Here is a 23,047-nt window from a genome sequence, read left to right as displayed (position 1 = left end):
AAAATAATAAAGACAAGATTTTATTTTCTATGAAAATATGAAATTTTGTGAATAAAACCCTATTTTTTCTTAGAAAGTTTACGTGTTACACAAATTCTTATGTCAGATTACGAATCAGTGACTTAAAACCCATTAATTATAAATATTGTTCATGATGAGCAGATAATAAAAAATAAAATTTTTAAGAAAAAATGAAATTTTGTAAATAAAACCCTATTTCGCTCAAAATTGTATGCGTTTCGGAATTCTGAAGTCAGATTCCGAATCAGTATACGAGAATCTATTGAATATGAATATTGGTTAAGATGAGCAGATAAAAAAATAAAACTATAACGACAATATTTTATTTTCTATGGAAATATAAAATTTTGTGAATAAAAATCCATTTTTCTTTAAAATTTAACGTGTTTTAATTCTTAGGTCAGATTACGAATTAGTGGATCAAAATCTATCTAGTTAAAATATTGGTTGAGTAGATAAAAACTTCAAATTTAAAAAGACTATAATTTTATTTTCTCAGAAAATATGAAATTTTGTGAATAAAACCCCATTTTTCTCAAAAACTGTACGTGTTACTGGAACTCTAAGGTCAGATTCTAAATCAGTGGATCAAAATCTATCGAATATAAATATTGGTTGAGATGAGCAGATAAAAAAATAATAATATAAAGACAATAGTTTATTTTTTATGAAAATATGAAATTTTGTGAAAAAAAAACCCTATTTTTCTCAAAAACTGTACGTGTTACAACAATTCCGAAGTCAGATTCGGAATCAGCGGGCCAAAATCCATCAGAAATGGAACAAGTGGTCAAAGTGCGTGATCCACTGTCGACCAGTGTAACTCGAATCCTTGAAAAAGATCCGATGCAAAGCAAAACGTCAGAGTAAGAGAACATACCCAAGTGACCAAAAGTTCAGATATGAGGGTACCGTACACCGTGGTCATATTGATCTCCGGGTCGAAATCGATCAGACTTTTTTCAGTTGAATAAAGCATACTTTAAACAATTTCTTTTCAAGTATCATTTGGTATAAGCTGCCAACAGTACGATATTTGAAAGGAAAGTATTTAAGGTATGCTTTATCTAACTGAAAAACGCCTGATCATTTCGACCCGGAGATCAATTTGACCTCGGTTTACGGTACTTTATAAGCTAAGCAGCTTGTTGGAGGTTGCTCTTTAGCCTTCTAAGCAGCTTCATTTTTAAGTTATTTCGGAACTTGAAGGTTCACATAAGGAAGTCGGATAGCCTTCTAAGCAGCTTCTGACGGAACTTCATCAAAATGAATGTGAAAAATGTACTTTTCAGATTCATCACACACCTTGTTGTTGCTGGTGTTCTTGAGAATACATGCTCAAACTTACTTTACATACTTATTTACTTATGCACTCCTATGAAGATTTGAACCGGGACCTCCTGCGTGATAAGCTGCTGTCATACCGCTGCGCTGCTACAGATACATAATATGATTAAGTTGACTTCGCTACTGTACAAGTGTGCAAACCTGGATGCCGACTGTCAGATTTCATCCGTTCTGCACTCCATCGCAATTATGGAGGTGGGGTTCAGTGTAGGGCTATAACGCAGCGACTACCGGTTCGAATCTGGTGGGCGTCATATTTTTTTTTTCATTTGCACTTCATATTCATTAATTTGGTGAATTTAATTTAGTTGTCTATGATATATCTTATAATCATGTTTTTGCTAAAATGACAAAAATAAATCCTTAGAACATCAAGCTACTAAAATGAACTTCAAGGAACTAGAAAGTTCCAAAAAATTTCCGAGAAGCATTTTAAGCAGCTTTTAAGTTCGACGAAGTTCAGATAAAGTTCCGAATGGAACTTTCTGGCTGCTTAAGAGACTAACAATGATCCTTGCTGGAACTTCGCACATAAGTTCCAGCAAGGCTCATTGTTAGCCTCTTAAGGCTCATTGTTAGCCTCTTAAGCAGCCAGAAATAACCATTCGGAACTTTATCTGAACTTTGTGGAACTTGAATGTGCATTATGTCATGGGAAGCGGAACTTTTGGTTACTTGGGTAAGGTGTTTTTAGTTTCACAATGGGGCTGGAAAGCCTGAAAATCCCAAAACTATTACATGAATAGTTATTATTGGGTTTCTTAAAGATGTTTAAACTACTGTTATGATTTGAGAATCCACTGAATCATCATTTCCCAGTGACAGCTCACACTAATCAAACATATGTTGTTTACCTGTTCTGCATCCGACACCCCTGTCATGAGCTCAATCGAACTTGTGAACGCTACCCGCTGCGAAGTCGTGTGCGAAATTCGACTGTGATAGTAATTAATTTGGGCCGAGTCTAAATGGGTGCAAATGTCGCAGTTGATTGGGGTTTTTATCTAATTCCTATCATACTAATAATAAATACGGATCTATAACGATCGAGTTGCACCTCACCAATGCCGCATGGTCAGTTTGGTTTGAATGACTTATTCATAAATTGGCTTTCATATCATGTAAAACAACCATTTCCTTAAAATAATAAGATTGAATCATTGTCCCTTGATTTCTATTTCCATCTAGTCCACGTCTATTTTGGGCACAACTTGAATATAATTCCCATCACATGTTCGAATTTTTGCTACTGTTCAAACCTTATCATAAGCAAACAAGTGATGTTACATGCCTTTCTATATCATACTTTGTGGTTCTAAATTGAACCCCACAAATTGTTTATGGAGTATTTTACACCTTATTAGACTATTGTGCAAAAAATTATTCCATAGTGACTATTTGCACACCTCACTGAACACCTACGCTTTCTCACGGTTACCTCGACAACAACTTTTTTTCTCATTGTTATTATTTTGATTGTTTGACACAGTTTAGTGAAACATTCAGTACAACCGACGAAGAAATATGGAATAAAGCTCATGTTTTCAGGCATGGGAGATTCTGGGATTAGATTTACATTAAGGTGAATATCTGGAGAACCAGCCAGACGAATCTGGAGATTTCAGAAACAATTTGGAGATTCATGGAGTCGTAGCCTAGGTCGGAACCCATCTGGGTATAATGAGTGAAACAGATTGAGATGGACAGTGTGTACTACATGTTGTGCTGCTTGAACCTCTGGTCACAGTTAGATTAAAATGCAGAAACACTGAGGGTACGGGCAGGGCACGTCAGGGATGAAACAGTTACTTCAGGTTGACTCGCCGAACTAGGAGGTCTCCAAAGCACTCTCAGATACCCTCCTTGCACCGCCCAGTCATCACATCTGTCCCACCCAACTCCACCACCCACCCTGCCGACCCAAAATTCCAACCTCCTCTCTGACGTATCCCTACGGGTTAAACGACTCCTGAGCCTAATCTCGAACCTATCAGCTTCCCTACCGCTCGGCTGCGACCGGAGGCCAAACAACACTATTCATTACACGGTAAAAATTCTGCACGCTCGAATCAAGGGAAAAATCCCTTAACTATTCAACTTCCCAAGCAACATGATCACAAATGCATTTTCCTTTAGGTTCGCAATGCTGTCAGTGTTGACTTGAGAACCAAAACAAACACACCGGATAAATCAACTGAAAATCACTTCGATTTACACTACTGCACAAAGCTATAAGATCTGAAGTGAAAAGTTCTTGATTTGAGAATGACTGCTTTAGATATGAAAGTAAATATAGATGACAGATGGTAGAAAGTGTTTCGCTTCGATTAACAGCTTTCTAACAGTTGTGAATTAGAGTAGTGGTAAGACTGAAGATTGAAACGGTGAAGGTCCTGCTATCAAACCTGGGTGTGGCACAAACTATTTTTTTATTTTTGTTTTGAAATCAAAACATTGTCATTAGCGATTTGAAGCGATGTTCCATTAAAACTGAAGAGGCATAAGATGTTCCTTTCCAAGTGATATTCAAATGATAACGAATTGATAGGCAAGTAGTGCGAATTCAAGTGCCAATCCCTTCGTATCATCGTGCAGAATTTTTACCGTGTACTGCATCTCATAACTGGGTCTGGAACGAATGTCAGCGCATCCGGTGGAAAAAATATTCCTTATACGAAATCTGTCCGATAAAAAAACAAGATTCGGTGCAGGTCGTATGTGAGCTCGTCTCCCTTGTTTTGATCTCGGTTTTGGTAGAATGTCAAGCATTTAGATGCATACGCCTACTAATATTAGTGAGTGTGCAAATTGTATCTCACTAAAACGAAATTGCACTAGAGTCTAGAAATTCATAAAATCGTCAATACTTATAATATTTTTTTTGCAGTTGCCAAAATTTTTAAATTATACAAATTACTTGTATATAGGCCTTTTCAGCTGACAGGTTCGTGTATGCCACTGTTTACAACCGCCGAACAAAGGCGCAAACGCCAAACTGTCATTTTCATAGGAGAACTGTCAAAGGCCCGAAAAATCAGCTGATTTAAGACGTCAAATGAAAAGGCCCATTCACTAACATATGCATGTTTGTAACGCATTACGTGTAACGCATAACGCACTATGTGTTACGTGTAGAATGTCATAAACAACTAGCAGACCACACGAAAAATTATAAAAATATGTCATATAATATGGATTGTTTACTAAAACTTAGATTTAAACATTAATGGAACGAATTGACCTCGGCTTTTTTTTCTGCACCGGTGTTGCAGCGTGGTCAATATGGAGTGAAAACTGTAGGCACCCACAGTGGTACTTCAACTTTGACGATTTCTGTGGCCCAAACCGCTGGATGAAAACATTTCAAATTTCGACCACTTCATTTCCTATATTTACTGACACTGCAGTGAAATTTTTATGAAGCTACCTTAATTTTTCACTGAAATACGGATTTTTGAAAAAAGTATGTCCATAAATGGATTTTTTCATAAAAGTTGTTATAACTCAAAATATATAATTTCTATCAATATGAAATTTTGACCATACATTATCAATATATTGATGATGAAGTGGTAAAATTTTCAGCCAAAAATATTGATAATTGCCAAAGTTGCAGCAGATTGAACACGACGTATTTTAGGAGAAAAAATCAACTTGGCTTTTTTTTGCTACTGAGTGTATATGATCAATTCTTATTTATGGACATGGGGAACTCTAGTAAATATACAATGTTGAAGTTGATAAATAATTTTAAGAATTTGTTGATTTTTGAAAACCTGTAGAACTACTTGACCATTTCCCAGTGAAGGAAGTTTTCTTAAATATGATTGAAATCATTGGTATAATGCTCAACGAATCTGGATTTAGGAAGTCTGCTCGGAACATTCTTGCCAGAACTCCTAAAGGACTTCACAGAAATTCACCAGAAATCACAGATGCAATAAGCCTGGCAAACTTAGTATGTTAGGATGCAACTTGTTGAGATATTTCTTATTGAATCCCTTAGGTTTAAGAAATACCATTTCTCTCGTATGTAGAAACAGCTCAAATACTTTTCATCTTTCAGATATTTTTTTAACTGGAAATATAAACTTTTAAATATCAAAAAAGAATCCCGCTAGAACATATGTTGATAATTCTAAAGTTTTTTAAATTTGTTGAAAAATTCATAAAATTTGAATTTTATGAGAATGCTTTCTGAGACATCTCTGAGAATTGTTGAAAATACTCTTCCTTAGAATTCCTTAGAATTTGTTTGCAAAATAGTGGTTAAAATATTAAAAAAAAGTCCTTAAAGCCTTGTGAATAGAGTATTTTTAAGTATGTGAGAATACTTGACAGAATTCTTTATAGAATTAAAAAAAAATCCGTTTGAAAAGATTGGTGAGCACCTTGGTGAACACTTTAATTTCACCAAACAGTATCAGAATTTATTTTTCAGCGGAAACCCGAGAAGGGATTCTCAAATTCATTTAAAAAACGAAAACCATCTCATTCACACAGCTATACCACGGGCAATTCGGACAAAAAATGGAAAAAGTAAATACCGTAGAACTTTCAGACAGAGGCAGATCCAGTTAATAGATCTGCCTCTGTCTGAAAGTTCTACGAACGAATGTCTGGATAAATTTTGCCAGAAGTTCCCCATGAAATAATCCAGATTTTTTTGTGTTAAAATTCTGTCAAAAAGTCGCTAAAGAATCCAGTTAAAATATCACCAAGACATTCAACCCAAATTTTAGTGTCAATTTCTTGATTTTGCTTTGGCTGACCAAGCCATGTGGGAAATTACACTGTTGAAAATGCTTTGACATCCATGTGCACAACAGAACATGTGCTCGATGAACAAATTGAGATTTGAAATTATGAAAAGAAATCCACGTACTCCGGTGAGACTCGAACTCACGACTCCCAATTCGCTAGACGGGCGCTTCTATTCCTTCAAGCTACGGAGTCACTCGACTATCTCCGTCGCCAGCAGGCCTAGAACTGAACTCGATTCCACAATCGCACATGGTTATCTTCTTTTCACAATCCAAACCCCCTTCGGATGGGATTAGATGAACATCTAACACATTGTCTGTTGTGCACATGTATGTCAAAGCGGGAGAGGAAGTTATTTTTAATTGTCGAGAGCTTCGGGCACTGCCTTCCAATCACTTATTGGTATGGCAATTAGTGTGCAGTCGGACTCTCGACGGGTCGGTCCTCGGCCGACCGAATACGGTAAGGGTGACCGTAGCACCTTACAAATGTCAATTTCTTGATTTTGCTTTGGCTGACCAAGCCATGTGGGAAATTACACTGTTGAAAATGCTTTGACATCCATGTGCACAACAGAACATGTGCTCGATGAACAAATTGAGATTTGAAATTATGAAAAGAAATCCACGTACTCCGGTGAGACTCGAACTCACGACTCCCAATTCGCTAGACGGGCGCTTCTATTCCTTCAAGCTACGGAGTCACTCGACTATCTCCGTCGCCAGCAGGCCTAGAACTGAACTCGATTCCACAATCGCACATGGTTATCTTCTTTTCACAATCCAAACCCCCTTCGGATGGGATTAGATGAACATCTAACACATTGTCTGTTGTGCACATGTATGTCAAAGCGGGAGAGGAAGTTATTTTTAATTGTCGAGAGCTTCGGGCACTGCCTTCCAATCACTTATTGGTATGGCAATTAGTGTGCAGTCGGACTCTCGACGGGTCGGTCCTCGGCCGACCGAATACGGTAAGGGTGACCGTAGCACCTTACAAATGTCAATTTCTTGATTTTGCTTTGGCTGACCAAGCCATGTGGGAAATTACACTGTTGAAAATGCTTTGACATCCATGTGCACAACAGAACATGTGCTCGATGAACAAATTGAGATTTGAAATTATGAAAAGAAATCCACGTACTCCGGTGAGACTCGAACTCACGACTCCCAATTCGCTAGACGGGCGCTTCTATTCCTTCAAGCTACGGAGTCACTCGACTATCTCCGTCGCCAGCAGGCCTAGAACTGAACTCGATTCCACAATCGCACATGGTTATCTTCTTTTCACAATCCAAACCCCCTTCGGATGGGATTAGATGAACATCTAACACATTGTCTGTTGTGCACATGTATGTCAAAGCGGGAGAGGAAGTTATTTTTAATTGTCGAGAGCTTCGGGCACTGCCTTCCAATCACTTATTGGTATGGCAATTAGTGTGCAGTCGGACTCTCGACGGGTCGGTCCTCGGCCGACCGAATACGGTAAGGGTGACCGTAGCACCTTACAAATGTCAATTTCTTGATTTTGCTTTGGCTGACCAAGCCATGTGGGAAATTACACTGTTGAAAATGCTTTGACATCCATGTGCACAACAGAACATGTGCTCGATGAACAAATTGAGATTTGAAATTATGAAAAGAAATCCACGTACTCCGGTGAGACTCGAACTCACGACTCCCAATTCGCTAGACGGGCGCTTCTATTCCTTCAAGCTACGGAGTCACTCGACTATCTCCGTCGCCAGCAGGCCTAGAACTGAACTCGATTCCACAATCGCACATGGTTATCTTCTTTTCACAATCCAAACCCCCTTCGGATGGGATTAGATGAACATCTAACACATTGTCTGTTGTGCACATGTATGTCAAAGCGGGAGAGGAAGTTATTTTTAATTGTCGAGAGCTTCGGGCACTGCCTTCCAATCACTTATTGGTATGGCAATTAGTGTGCAGTCGGACTCTCGACGGGTCGGTCCTCGGCCGACCGAATACGGTAAGGGTGACCGTAGCACCTTACAAATGTCAATTTCTTGATTTTGCTTTGGCTGACCAAGCCATGTGGGAAATTACACTGTTGAAAATGCTTTGACATCCATGTGCACAACAGAACATGTGCTCGATGAACAAATTGAGATTTGAAATTATGAAAAGAAATCCACGTACTCCGGTGAGACTCGAACTCACGACTCCCAATTCGCTAGACGGGCGCTTCTATTCCTTCAAGCTACGGAGTCACTCGACTATCTCCGTCGCCAGCAGGCCTAGAACTGAACTCGATTCCACAATCGCACATGGTTATCTTCTTTTCACAATCCAAACCCCCTTCGGATGGGATTAGATGAACATCTAACACATTGTCTGTTGTGCACATGTATGTCAAAGCGGGAGAGGAAGTTATTTTTAATTGTCGAGAGCTTCGGGCACTGCCTTCCAATCACTTATTGGTATGGCAATTAGTGTGCAGTCGGACTCTCGACGGGTCGGTCCTCGGCCGACCGAATACGGTAAGGGTGACCGTAGCACCTTACAAATGTCAATTTCTTGATTTTGCTTTGGCTGACCAAGCCATGTGGGAAATTACACTGTTGAAAATGCTTTGACATCCATGTGCACAACAGAACATGTGCTCGATGAACAAATTGAGATTTGAAATTATGAAAAGAAATCCACGTACTCCGGTGAGACTCGAACTCACGACTCCCAATTCGCTAGACGGGCGCTTCTATTCCTTCAAGCTACGGAGTCACTCGACTATCTCCGTCGCCAGCAGGCCTAGAACTGAACTCGATTCCACAATCGCACATGGTTATCTTCTTTTCACAATCCAAACCCCCTTCGGATGGGATTAGATGAACATCTAACACATTGTCTGTTGTGCACATGTATGTCAAAGCGGGAGAGGAAGTTATTTTTAATTGTCGAGAGCTTCGGGCACTGCCTTCCAATCACTTATTGGTATGGCAATTAGTGTGCAGTCGGACTCTCGACGGGTCGGTCCTCGGCCGACCGAATACGGTAAGGGTGACCGTAGCACCTTACAAATGTCAATTTCTTGATTTTGCTTTGGCTGACCAAGCCATGTGGGAAATTACACTGTTGAAAATGTTTTGACATCCATGTGCACAACAGAACATGTGCTCGATGAACAAATTGAGATTTGAAATTATGAAAAGAAATCCACGTACTCCGGTGAGACTCGAACTCACGACTCCCAATTCGCTAGACGGGCGCTTCTATTCCTTCAAGCTACGGAGTCACTCGACTATCTCCGTCGCCAGCAGGCCTAGAACTGAACTCGATTCCACAATCGCACATGGTTATCTTCTTTTCACAATCCAAACCCCCTTCGGATGGGATTAGATGAACATCTAACACATTGTCTGTTGTGCACATGTATGTCAAAGCGGGAGAGGAAGTTATTTTTAATTGTCGAGAGCTTCGGGCACTGCCTTCCAATCACTTATTGGTATGGCAATTAGTGTGCAGTCGGACTCTCGACGGGTCGGTCCTCGGCCGACCGAATACGGTAAGGGTGACCGTAGCACCTTACAAATGTCAATTTCTTGATTTTGCTTTGGCTGACCAAGCCATGTGGGAAATTACACTGTTGAAAATGCTTTGACATCCATGTGCACAACAGAACATGTGCTCGATGAACAAATTGAGATTTGAAATTATGAAAAGAAATCCACGTACTCCGGTGAGACTCGAACTCACGACTCCCAATTCGCTAGACGGGCGCTTCTATTCCTTCAAGCTACGGAGTCACTCGACTATCTCCGTCGCCAGCAGGCCTAGAACTGAACTCGATTCCACAATCGCACATGGTTATCTTCTTTTCACAATCCAAACCCCCTTCGGATGGGATTAGATGAACATCTAACACATTGTCTGTTGTGCACATGTATGTCAAAGCGGGAGAGGAAGTTATTTTTAATTGTCGAGAGCTTCGGGCACTGCCTTCCAATCACTTATTGGTATGGCAATTAGTGTGCAGTCGGACTCTCGACGGGTCGGTCCTCGGCCGACCGAATACGGTAAGGGTGACCGTAGCACCTTACAAATGTCAATTTCTTGATTTTGCTTTGGCTGACCAAGCCATGTGGGAAATTACACTGTTGAAAATGCTTTGACATCCATGTGCACAACAGAACATGTGCTCGATGAACAAATTGAGATTTGAAATTATGAAAAGAAATCCACGTACTCCGGTGAGACTCGAACTCACGACTCCCAATTCGCTAGACGGGCGCTTCTATTCCTTCAAGCTACGGAGTCACCTAATCCCATCCGAAGGGGGTTTGGATTGTGAAAAGAAGATAACCATGTGCGATTGTGGAATCGAGTTCAGTTCTAGGCCTGCTGGCGACGGAGATAGTCGAGTGACTCCGTAGCTTGAAGGAATAGAAGCGCCCGTCTAGCGAATTGGGAGTCGTGAGTTCGAGTCTCACCGGAGTACGTGGATTTCTTTTCATAATTTCAAATCTCAATTTGTTCATCGAGCACATGTTCTGTTGTGCACATGGATGTCAAAGCATTTTCAACAGTCCAAATTTTAGTGCTCTAGTAATTTTGTCAAAGACTTGACCATGCTCCCAATATTTATAAATTTTTATGTTATTATCTGTAGAACATCTTCCAAAGTCTAACAAAAAAAAAATCTTGAATTTCACTTGCAAATTTCTTTTTTCACTTCTGACTGACACGAATGCCACAATAACGGTAAAGTATCGTTAATAAATAGTAATAATAATAACTTCTTCAAATACTCTTCTCCTTTTCCTCTTCAAACTCTGTCAAAAGTTTCTCAAACTTACTCTCGGCGATATCGTCCGGAGAAACCACATAAATTTCCCTAAGGATTCGTGCGCATATTACGTAACACTAAGAGAGGAGGGAGGGGGCCTTTCGCTGTGTTACATTGATGAAAAAAATTAACAATTTTTTCGAGAGAGCTCCGAAAAGGGTCAATCCATCATAACTTTTTTCAACGTTCAAAAAGAGCATATTATGTAAAGGCTTTTGAAGAATCGATATTGGTTGTCTAAAAAATAGTGTTTTACGAGAACGGTTCTAGTCTCGCGAAAGATTACCAATCGAGCCCAAATTTGTACCAATGATGCACATAAAATAGGTTGCCAAACAGTCAAAATTTGAGAATTCGTAATGCCCTCTATGAATAGCAACATCTTGTTGAACTTTATTGTGAGAGGAAAAAAAGCTACCTATCCCGAATATTTTGGCCATCCCCTCTTTAAGTGCTGTTTTCGAAATTCTTTAGATATCTAAAATATTTATAAATGTTTTGAAACGATTCAATGCCTGTGAAAAAAATATCTTTCTTCAACGTCAAGATATACCTAGTTTCGAGTTTTTATATGCAAAAAGTATGCAAATGTGTTTAAAGCAATTAAAAACTTTCAGTTTTTAGAACGACTCGGTATACAACGAATAAATACCTACTGCAAAACTCGTATATTTCAACATTCGTCCCTACACACCAAATTTTGATTTTCCCATCCAGCAAAATAAACTGCTGGAAGGGTATTTATCAGCAAACTATAGTTTGCAGAAAATGCAGCAATGATAGCTGAAGAGCCAGCAAAATTAGAAATTGCTGAAACACCAGCAAAAGTGCTGTCAAACACTTAACACGTTCCTGGATACTTTTTTCGCGCCTCTGCTCGAAACACTTAGCAAGCAGAAGTACTTGAAAATTCCTCTTTAAAAGTTATAATTTTCATCGCATTTATCATTTAAATTCATTGTGCCACTTCTTCGATGAGCCATCTTTCTATTTTTTACCACTGGATATCGGAATTCTAGTTATAAAGAACATTTTCTCAAGATTTTTTTATCAATGTTTGTTTCAATTGAAAAGAAAAATGAAAAAAAAATCCGACCGGACTACACCTCGGACAAAATTGCTGAACCACCAGCAAAATAAGCTGTCAAAACGCGTTGCCGAAAACTCAGCAAAAATATTTTGCTGGTTGGATTACTGGTTTTACAGCATGTCAAAAACCAGCAAAATATTGCTGGTTTCCAGCGAAATAAAAATTGTGTGTATTTCAAAACTCGTGCGATTGAGCTGAAAATTCGACAGCAAACTACAAATATGGTGAATATTATAATAGCAAAATCTGAAAATTTTGAATCACGTGGAAAAAAGTTAAACACTATGTGAAATCGTTCAAAAGAATAGCAGTGTCAATGAATTAAAATGTAGCTTTACCTTGAAGAAGCAAAAAATATTTTCGTACGCTATTGAAACAGTTTTCGCCTGGGTTACAAGATGATGTTTAAATTTAAAAAATTTAAAAATGTTTGCTGGGTAAAAAATATCAAAACAAACACTGCTATTATTTTGATCAATTTCACAAAGTGTTTAACTTTTTTCAACGTGATTTGAAAATTCTCAGATTTTGCTATTACAATTTTCACCATATTTGTAGTTCGCTGTCAAATTTTCATCTCAATTGTGCATAGGAGAACAATGTAACTGCATGCCAAAGTTGGCCATTTTGTATAGAAAACGGCTTTCACTGCTATTTTTATGAACACAGCTGTATATGGCTCAATAAGGGTGCGTCCATAAACTACGTCACGCAAAAATTGCCCCCTCCCCCTTCAATATCACACTTTTATATGACTTCTGAAATTTTTGTATGGGTCGTCACACTTGGTTGAACCCCTCCCCCCCTTAAAGCGTGGCGTAATTAATGGACGTTCCCTAGGCCACATTGTAAAGCTAACTAAAAAATCATCTTCTTACAACTTGTTGCGTTGCCATCTAATAAATATCAAAATATGTAATATAATATCTGGCATCCCTGGTAACTAGCATCCAAAATGCTTCCAATATCTTCTAAACATTTCCACCATCACCAGGGGCAATTTATCGAGGTGCAAGTAACGGACGGGGCGCTCTACCGGACCAAAATCCACTGTTACTTCCTGGACCAAACCCGTGTCATAAGGCCATTACCGAACGAGAAAAACTACCACATCTTCTACCAAATGTTAGCTGGACTGAACGCAGAGGAGTGTGCTCGACTGAATCTCGAAGGTTACTCACCGGCCAATCTGAGGTACCTGCAGAACGGCGACATCCGACAGGACGAACATGAGGATGCAGCACGGTTTCAAGCGTGGAAGGCGTGCCTCGGAATTTTGGGCATTCCCTTCCTGGACGTGGTACGAGTGCTGGCGGCAGTCCTTCTACTGGGCAACGTGCAGTTTGTAGATGGCCAGGTAAGCTCAGTAGGACTATTGTATCGCTGGCTCCGAGGATCGTCTCGGGGCTGGCGATCGGAAGGTCAGTGGATCGAGACCCACTCCTCGCCCGATCAATGGAGAGGAAGTGTTTCGAAATTTGCTATGATGACTAACGTTTATGGGTAATTTACGTCTGATATCCAATGATAGTTAACTTCTTTACGTCTGAGCAAATTATGGCACTTTTTTCTCTGTTGCATTTGTATACCACCAACCTTTATACATTACGCCATTCACACGCGGACGGTACCCGTCTTCTTCGTATTTTCTCGTCTGTTGTTGTTGTGTAGGGTCTCGAGGTGGAGGTGAGCGGCGAAACGGAATTGAATGCGGTAGCCAATTTGCTAGGAGTACCCCCTGCGCAGCTGTTCCGTGGCCTTACCATTCGGACGCACAATGCACGCGGTCAGCTGATAAAGTCGGTCTGTGACGCCAACATGTCCAATATGACGAGAGATTCTCTCGCCAAAGCGCTCTACTGCCGTACGGTGGCAACCATCGTGCGGAGAGCGAACAGTCTGAAACGGTGAGCAGCGCAACGAGCAACATTGAGTGCAACAAAAACAACAAATTGATTACAAACTTTGCAATTTTAGCTTGGGGTCGACGTTGGGAACGCTCAGCTCCGACAGTAATGAATCCGTGCACAATCAAGCAGAAGTGGCAAGTCAGCATGCGTCCACAATCGGAGGAAATGCCGGCTCGAAATCGATGGCCGCTCTCAATAATGCGGTGCGACATGCAACCGATGGATTTATTGGTGAGTTCCTTCAGTATTTTACCTCTTTTAAAATTAAATTAAATGTAGATTTTCAGCAAAGTGGAAGCATTGTTAAAACAACTGAATTGAAAAAGCTTCCAAATCATTTCAGTTAGTCAATAATGTAACGTGTATACATTATAAGGATCATTTAATATAATTTTATGTTTTATATAGATGAGGATTTCCTTAGCCTTCCTAATACAGCACGTTGGCAGCAGCTCGCTAACGTAGTGCACGGTTTGGATCGGTTTGACTTCCAATGCACAAGGAGGGTTAAACTATTTCAAATAAAAATCTACCTACCTATGCAGTATCAGAGTAGAAAAGACGAAAAGCTAAAAATAGATTGCATTTCTACTTTGCCAATCATACACTGGTATAACGAAGCCGTTACCATTCGTTATAGTCGTTACTCTTAGCAAAGATGCAAACCATGTTATAAAGCAGAGGTTTTCAGACCTTTTGCTTCGCGGTGCACTTTTTAAAAATAAATCGTCACGCGGTGCACTTTTTCAAAATTTCTAAAAGATTTTGTTTCTTGTTAAAAAACTCCAGTGTATTTTTCGATTCACAGATCATGACTATGACTTGATTGTTTTTCTTTATTACTTGTCGACCTATACTTTTCTGCCGGTGTTTTTTTTTTTAAATTCCAGTCCAGATCTTCGAGAATTCTCAGCGAAATCCTCAGCAGATCCCTCGGTAAAGTTCTGCTTCTATACATAACAGATATGTGACATAGCTCCTAAGACTATTATTCATAATTCCTGGAGATATTTATAAGGACTGGTAAGATTTTTGGAAGATCTCCCAAGCTTATAAGAATATATGATAAAATTTCATTTGAAAATAATGAGCATGTTCTCTGAGATTAACCTGGTAAATGCCATGTGAATTAAACAGAGATCCCATCTCGCGTTTTTAAAAGATAGATTCCTTACTTCAACTTAAAAACTATAGTGGATTTCCGACGCGACCCATTGTAAATTTCCCTCGTGGTTTTTTGAGATATCCAAAGATCTCTAGAACTGTGATTTTATAATGGTTAAATCAGGCCTCCAATGTTCAGTGTAACTAAAAGATATATTTTGAGTTAATTACAAAATACATACTAATCATTATTGTGAAAGCAACATATTTGGAAGACACGCGGTGCACTTAGCCAAGCTTCACGGTGCACCAAGTGCACCGCGGTGCACGATCTGAAAACCGCTGTTATAAAGGAACACGCAAAATTTGTACCGTTCATTTTCGAAGTAATTGTACACATGCTAAGAAAAACGTTATTCACACAAACTGATCTAAACTGCGGGACGACTGGAACAGCTAACGCGGGGCTAAGCGCTAAAATCCACTTATTTTAAACCCTGTAATATTTATAATTTACTCCTTTTTTGTGTTGTTTAGCTCGAAAATGAGTAAAGTAACCAGACGTCCCAGATTCGAGCTTTTTAATATTAGTTCAACTGTATTCTTATGCCGTATATAAGATATCATAATAAAAAAACGAAGGTATTGGCTTTTTAAATTCAGTAAACCTTTTATTGGTATTTTTTGTGGAGCTGTCTTGAAATTGATTGATTGATTGATTTGTCTATATTAAAGAGACTTTGAGCCCTTGGCTGGTTCATCTCTCTGTCTTGAAAGCGAGCTGAACTATTTAGATCTACAGCATGGTTTCCCAAACTGTGAGTCGCGACCCTCCAGAGGGGTCGCCAGCCTTCATCCAGGGGGTCGCAAGAGACAGTAAAATATTGTACTGTAACAAATAACAAATGAGGAACGTTTATGGGGGGTCGCGAAAACTACGTCTGCTGGCAATAGGGGGTCACGCGACCTGAAAGTTTGGGAACCTATGATCTACAGAACTTGAATAACATAAAACCTTTAGTTTTTGCAACAAATATGAACACAAAAAGCAAACATCTATTAACTCGATTCTGGTTTAGTTAACCCAGGTTTTGAGATTGTTATGCGTATTTAAGAAACTCAAGATTAAAGATGATTAAAGTTTCTGCCAGAATATGCAACGGAAATCTAGAGAAATTTTTGTTGTAATTCTTAAAACTATATGATTTTTGATGAAGTTTAAGTTTTAATTATTGTTTTTTTGTAACTTACTAGTAGTGTTTTTCTGTAGGTATTACTAATTGGACTTCTACATATTTGGGTTTTTAAGCTAAAAATTTAAATAAATTTAGCTGTTAATGTATAAATTTTCGAAATTCGATAGTTTTTTTGGAAACTTATTTTTTTATTAACTTCGCTAACACTATGGAACTTTAAGTAGAACACTTATACTTAAATTACTAGTTAAATATTGAAGAACACTTCACTATTCACTTTTGCAAAAAAAAACTAAAAAAATGAACTTTTAAAGAAATTGACGAGTACTCAATATTGAAGAAGACTGTAAGTCGCATACGACATAGGCCTATTTGTCCGAAGATAAGCAAAGTAGTGGAATGAAAAGAAATTTACTCGTCCTTTTCTAGTTTTTCTTTAAAATTCGAATTTTTTAGGGTTTCTTTTTGCAAAATTGAATAGTGGAGTTTTTTTTTTTATTTTTAACTAGTGATTCAAGTATTTTATTAAGATATTTCCGCTTCCCACACAATAATAATAATTTACGCTTTTTCGTTGCTCTTCGACATATAGATTATTTTACAATGATGAAAAATCAAATAGCCTACCTACAGAAAACCAGAACTCACTTACCCTGAATAATCTATTTAGAATTTTCATATCGTGTAGCTGGTAATATACCAAGAGAGTCAAGCATCCGCTTGAATCAAATAATATTCTTATGTTATAGAGAATCTTACTGAAATATTAAATTTATTTTTTTCATGTAGTCAATCATAAGTAGGTCGTACTACAGACAAATGCCCCAAAAAAAAATCTAGATGCTTCAAGAGCCTCGATCAGTTTGTTTCTCATTTCAAAATTGCTCGAAGTTCTTGATGATTTACAACGACAAACTGCTTCAACAAGAGTTCTCAAAATTGCGCAAACATTTAATAATTAATTCCAGAATCTGGCGCTTCTTTTGAGATCTGGAGGAAATTCAAAACAAACGCTTAAAATTCACAAATGTTTGGAAAATATTATGATAAACATTTGAATAATAACCGCACGGAATGTCTTTGCGGCCGTGAATTATTGAGATATGCAAGTGACCGGAAGTCCTTTAAAAATTGACAAAATATACTCAATCTCTGCATTTTATTCCGAGTTTTGTCATGATCAACATGTCTGCTGTTTGTTTGAATAACTTTGTTTCTCAAATCAAAGTGAAAACACGCAAGAAAGATTCCATTTGTTCAAACTGAAACAAAGATTGCACCGCAGGCTAACGCTGCGCTGGTCAAAAAAAACTGCAAACCCATGAATAGTGCAAACTCATGAATAGTGCATTTTATCCAATTTCGAAGAGCTTTACCCCTCCCAACTACGTTACAAGTTGGCGCCTATGTCAAGTGATATTCGAGTATTCGCTCCCGTCGTTGAGGTAGTACCTTTTGTTGGAGTAATGGCAATATAGCGTTTTTTACAAAAATTTAGTAGAACTCATTGTTAATAGATGTAAATATTGCAAATATCATACAATTATGAGATTGCGCCAAGATTTTTTTCAAAAATCTATTTAACCGTAGTGTGGCAAAAAAAAACACCAGAATAATGCCGGCAGGGTACCCGGTTACCCACGAAACTGAAATAATCATATCTCCGTCAATTTTCCTCCGATTTTTTTTTTTAGTTCATTCAACTCAAAAACTCATTATCTATCGATATAATATTTAGTTAGTCCGGTTCGATCACCGTGGGTGCCGGGAAATCCAGATTTCCGGGCTTATTTTTTTTATACCGACTTTGGCATCTACTCACGATTTCGAACGCACAAATCGCTTCGTAAACAAAACTAGCGCAGTTTTGTTACGTCTATATGTTTGTGGTGTTACTGTTATGGAGGATACCATAAGAATTCCAGGGAATGCGCAACAATAGTAACCAGAGGTAGTTTTTTCATCCACAAAACAAAACAAACAGAAACGAAAGCTTTCATATTTTTTTCACGCAAATATAGATGAGAAACTATCAATTAAAGCTTTGAAGTCCTTTGCGAACAATTTTATTTTAATAATTTACACTGTTTCCTACATGATTGACACATTTATCCTACACGCGAAAAACACCGTTCTGATAAACGTGAACAAACAAAAATACACAAATGAACTGGAACTAGTTCCAGCTGTCAATATGGGCGTTCTAGAGAACGTGACATATAGTTCACGGTGTACATTTCTTATTGTTGTTATGGTTGCTATGCATAGTTCCCGTTGCCGTGACTGGGAGTGCACGCATATCGGAACGATTTTTTTTGCGTGTAGTATATCCCATAGGTTTTGTAAAGTTATGTGATTTTCCAATAAAAGCTAAGAAATTTCCTCATAATTTTCATGTACCGCATAACATGTGATATTTTCGAAAAAAAAATATAAAATATTCAATAACATTTGTATAGCTAAACTAACGAAAATGTTCCATTGGATATGTGATTTATTTTTGCAGTGCACGCATGCCTTCTTTTCCAAAATATATCAAACAACACATGCCATGCCTGTGTCGATTTTCCAGGGTTTATGTAAATAAGATTCTTGATTCTGGATGCAGTGAGTGTCATAGAAATCTTGTACGGGATTGCATTTGAAAAATATTGTTTTCTTTGAATATTTTCTCCGTCAAAACGTGTATCAAAACAGCATGATAAAAAAAAACGGTATGGATAACATGGCCAGTGGATATGGACAAATGTAAAGCTCTTAATTACAACTTTAAAATTCCATGCCAAAAATAAATTATGTAGTTTTCAAACTTTTAGTACAAACTTAAAAAAAAAATCAATCATTAGGTGTAGGAGTATTGTAAAATAAGCACCGTTTTTTGATGAAAACTTTTGTTGTTTTAAAATAACTTTTCATAGCCTTTACACCAGTTTTCTTAAAATATATATTATGGCTTAAAATTCTCGAGTTTTCACTTCATTTTATGACAATTTGGTAAAATTCTAACATCTTAGGAGGGTTACAACAGCAGTGCAAAAATTTAAGATGTTTCACTCTGAAAAATAGATTTGTTTTGTTACCTATATCTGCAGTATAGCTTTCAATTTTATTTCTTAACAGATAGATTAATAAATAATAATTCAAACTAACCCTTTCGGATACAATATTTCTTTGAATTTTGTCTAGTATGATAGCACCCAAGCAACACACTTGTCACAGAAGAGTCACGGCGGCGCAGGTTTTTGTTGCGCACAGTGTTGCCACATTTTTATCTGTACCGGAGGCTCAAAAATCTTTTTTATCTGTACCAGACATTCGAAAAATCTGTACCCAAAATCTGTACCAAATTTGTACCACATTTAATTTGAAATCGCTTAAAATACACAAAAAAGAGCATTACATTCAGGCTAAACTATGAAAAACACTGAATTTGAGTATACTGTTACCAATTTCTGAACTTTAAAAACAAAAATATCAGTATTAAAAATGTTTTAAATTTGAATATTAATGATTTTTTCTCAATTTCAAAAAAAATCTGTACCATTCTGTACCTTTTGCTGAAAATCTGTAATCTGTACCGTACAGAATCTGTTCCAAAAAGTTGAAAAAAATCTGTACTTTTACAGAATAATCTGTACCTGTGGCAACACTGGTTGCGCAGAAGTCGCTGTGACTAAGTACCTATTTATTTATTTGTTAGAAGTAAGTCACAGTGACTTCTGCGCAACAAAAATTTGCGCAGCCGTGATTCTTCTGCGACAAGTGTGTTACTGGGGCACGAAAACTCTGAGTGACATACAAATGTATAGAAAAAAAAAACATAATAAATCCATGCAACTTCCAAAATGGCAACTTAAGCAAGTTTTTTTTAACATTTCAATAAATTCAATATCCATTTAATTTTCATTATCGATATTTAAAAATAAAAATTTAAGCAAATGCCTTTTTCTCTGTGTGTCTATGTAGCATAGACAATAACCATCACCCTGTTTATACCACATCTACTTAATCGACCGATTTTGTAACGCTTCTTTACTGCCTCCTTTGTTTGAATGGTAGCGTTGCAGGCCCTCTGCGTTTGAAAACTTAAAACTTTTACTTAATTATTTTATTTATGCGGTTGAATTACCATTTGTATAGGCATTCTGGACATGTTTGGCTTCGAAGAACCCCGACCCGCGCAGTTGGAACACCTATGCATCAATCTATGCGCCGAAACAATGCAACATTTCTACAATACTCACATCTTCAAAAGTTCTGTTGAATCGTGCCGAGAGGAAGGAATCATTTGCGACACCGAGGTAGACTACGTGGACAATGTTCCCTGTATCGATTTGATATCGTCTCTCCGTACCGGCTTGTTGAGCATGCTGGACGCTGAGTGCTCCGTTCGCGGTACGGCAGAGAGCTATGTGGCAAAAATCAAAGTGCAACACAGGAACTCCGCTCGGTTGGAACAGCGCGCATCGGAACCGTACGATCCGCGAATGTTTGCCATCCGGCATTTTGCCGGGCGCGTCGAATACGATACGACGAACTTTTTGGACACGAACCGCGACGTCGTGCCGGATGATTTGGTGTCGGTGTTTTACAAACACACCTGCAACTTTGGATTTGCGACGCACCTGTTCGGAACGGAGCTGAAGGCGCTCTATGCCCAGGAAAATGTACCACGTGGTTTGAGTTTCCGAATTGCGCCAACTTCGCACACCGACTTGTTGAATGGAGACGAGCCGGTTTCGACTCTGACGCAGGACTTCCACACGAGGTTGGATAATTTACTGCGGACATTGGTGCATGCGCGACCGCATTTTGTACGGTGCATTCGTAGCAATACAGCGGAGAAGGCAGGTGTATTCGACCGCGGCACTGTGGTGCGACAAATCCGCGCCCTTCAGGTGTTGGAAACCGTGAATTTAATGGCCAGTGGATTTCCACATCGAATGCGTTTCAAACAGTTTACCGCCCGCTATCGAATGTTGGCACCGTTCCGACTGCTCAGACGCTGCGAGGAGAAAGCTCTAGAAGACTGTAAACTGATTTTGGACTTTGCGCTAGAAAATCCTCCAGAGCTAGATGGATCGGTGACGTTGTCGTGGGCCCCTGGTAAAAGACACGTTTTCCTCAGTGAGGGCATCCGGCAACATTTGGAGAACTTGAGGACGGAAGTTCGCATGAAGAGTGCCACATTGATACAAGCAACGTGGCGCGGATGGAATTTGAGAAAACGATTGGGTACCATCCGGAGATCTCACGAGATCAAACTGGTTGGGAATGGACTGCTCACGTTGAACAAAAGTTCTGGTAAGAATGTGTTTTTTTTTATTTTATTTTTAACCAATGATCTAAACAACTTGCTTTCAATTTCAGCTGCTAGACCTGGAAATACAGGACCTACGACTAAAGCCAACAATACGGGAACTGCGACGAGACCGAGGCCACAACCTATTGCCGGTACACCACCTCCTGATCCCAATGAGAAGTGTGACTCCAAGATCATTGCTCAAACCTGTACACTATTTGGCCTAGATCTGGTAAGTTTGCTAGCATTTCTTCTGATATTTCTCTCAGAACCTCAAACATATCTACGCAGAAAAAAAATATGTAATTAAAATTCAGGGAGAAATCATGCACATAAAGGGAATGCTAGAGTTAGTGCAAGTATACATGAGATATAATGTAAAATTACAGTACCATCGTGTAAATTTCCGCCAACCATCGCGTAAACCATGATTGACTCCAACCGGCTACGCGACTATTAGTGGAAATTTACACGAACGTAACATAATTTTACATGATTTCTCATGTAAATATGCACTAACTCTAGCATTCCCTTTACGTGCATGATTTTTCGCTGAATTTTACATGAATATTTTTTTCTGTGTATAATGATTGTCGAGATTTATTAACATTTGATCAGCATTTGATCTCATTTTTAACTTTTGATTTATTTTCGGATTTGAGTGAAAACCTTATATAGGATAAAATACACAAAACGAAGAATGGAAATAATATCGCATCTTGGAAAATTCTTCTTATTGTATTTTCGAGAATCTATTTAGTGTATGCTGGATACCTTCTTTCGAAGCAGTCATAGATCTATGACTGATTAAACTTGCTCTTCTGTTAACCCTCTAATACCCAATCCCGCCTCTAGACGGGGTATAGTTTGAGCAATTTTGTAATTTTTGTTTCGTGGAAAATATTTTTTTTATATTTTTGGCTGATATTTAGGACAGTTTTGTATATCTTAAAATGGTTTTTGGTGTATTTTAAAGCGTATTTACATTTTTTTTTTTAAATCATTGAAAAAATGATGTTTTAGTCACCTTTTAGAAGTCATTGTTTATTTTGTACTGAATCGCTACAATTAACATATTTTAAATTTTTCCCAAATCATTCTATCCTTGTTTAATAGTTTAAGGGAATCGAATACACTCTTAAATTATTTTCCTTAAAATTACCCGGAAAATGAAATTTTCTGTGAAAAAAATTTAAAATAATAATATTTCAACAATAATCATAAAATCTCAAAATGTTTACATCTCAAAAGATCCGTTCCCCAAATTGGCTTCCAGGAAAAATATAAAAGTGTGGGGATGATCAAAAATAAAAATTAGAAAAATCAAAAACTGAAATTCACGAAATCGAGAATTAAAAAGAATCATCTTCCAAAACATGTTTAAATCGATTTTAGATGACGAAAAATGATATTTAGATCAAAATCAAAATCAAAGCATTAGTGTTCGGCTGAAATCCTACAAATATTTCCATTTCCATTTTAGTGAAATATGGCTTAAATCGTA

At 38.1% G+C, this 23,047-nt stretch overlaps 1 protein-coding gene across 1 annotated transcript in view; it reads left to right on the top strand.

Moving 5' to 3' along the window:
- The window catches only part of LOC115264998 (myosin-I heavy chain-like), a 71,710-nt gene that overhangs the window by 48,098 nt on the left and 565 nt on the right, over nt 1-23,047 (top strand). Inside the window, exons 6-10 of the mRNA XM_062847931.1 lie at nt 13,026-13,388; nt 13,703-13,938; nt 14,009-14,172; nt 20,382-21,545; nt 21,612-21,775. Coding sequence (XP_062703915.1) covers nt 13,026-13,388; nt 13,703-13,938; nt 14,009-14,172; nt 20,382-21,545; nt 21,612-21,775 — 2,091 coding nt within the window. The remainder of the gene's footprint in view (nt 1-13,025; nt 13,389-13,702; nt 13,939-14,008; nt 14,173-20,381; nt 21,546-21,611; nt 21,776-23,047) is intronic.

Source organism: Aedes albopictus, chromosome 2 (genome assembly GCF_035046485.1).
Source record: "Aedes albopictus strain Foshan chromosome 2, AalbF5, whole genome shotgun sequence".
NCBI classification, from domain to species: Eukaryota; Metazoa; Arthropoda; class Insecta; order Diptera; family Culicidae; genus Aedes; species Aedes albopictus.
Note: the sequence above shows the minus strand (reverse complement) of the source record. Positions and strands in the feature narration are given on the sequence as shown.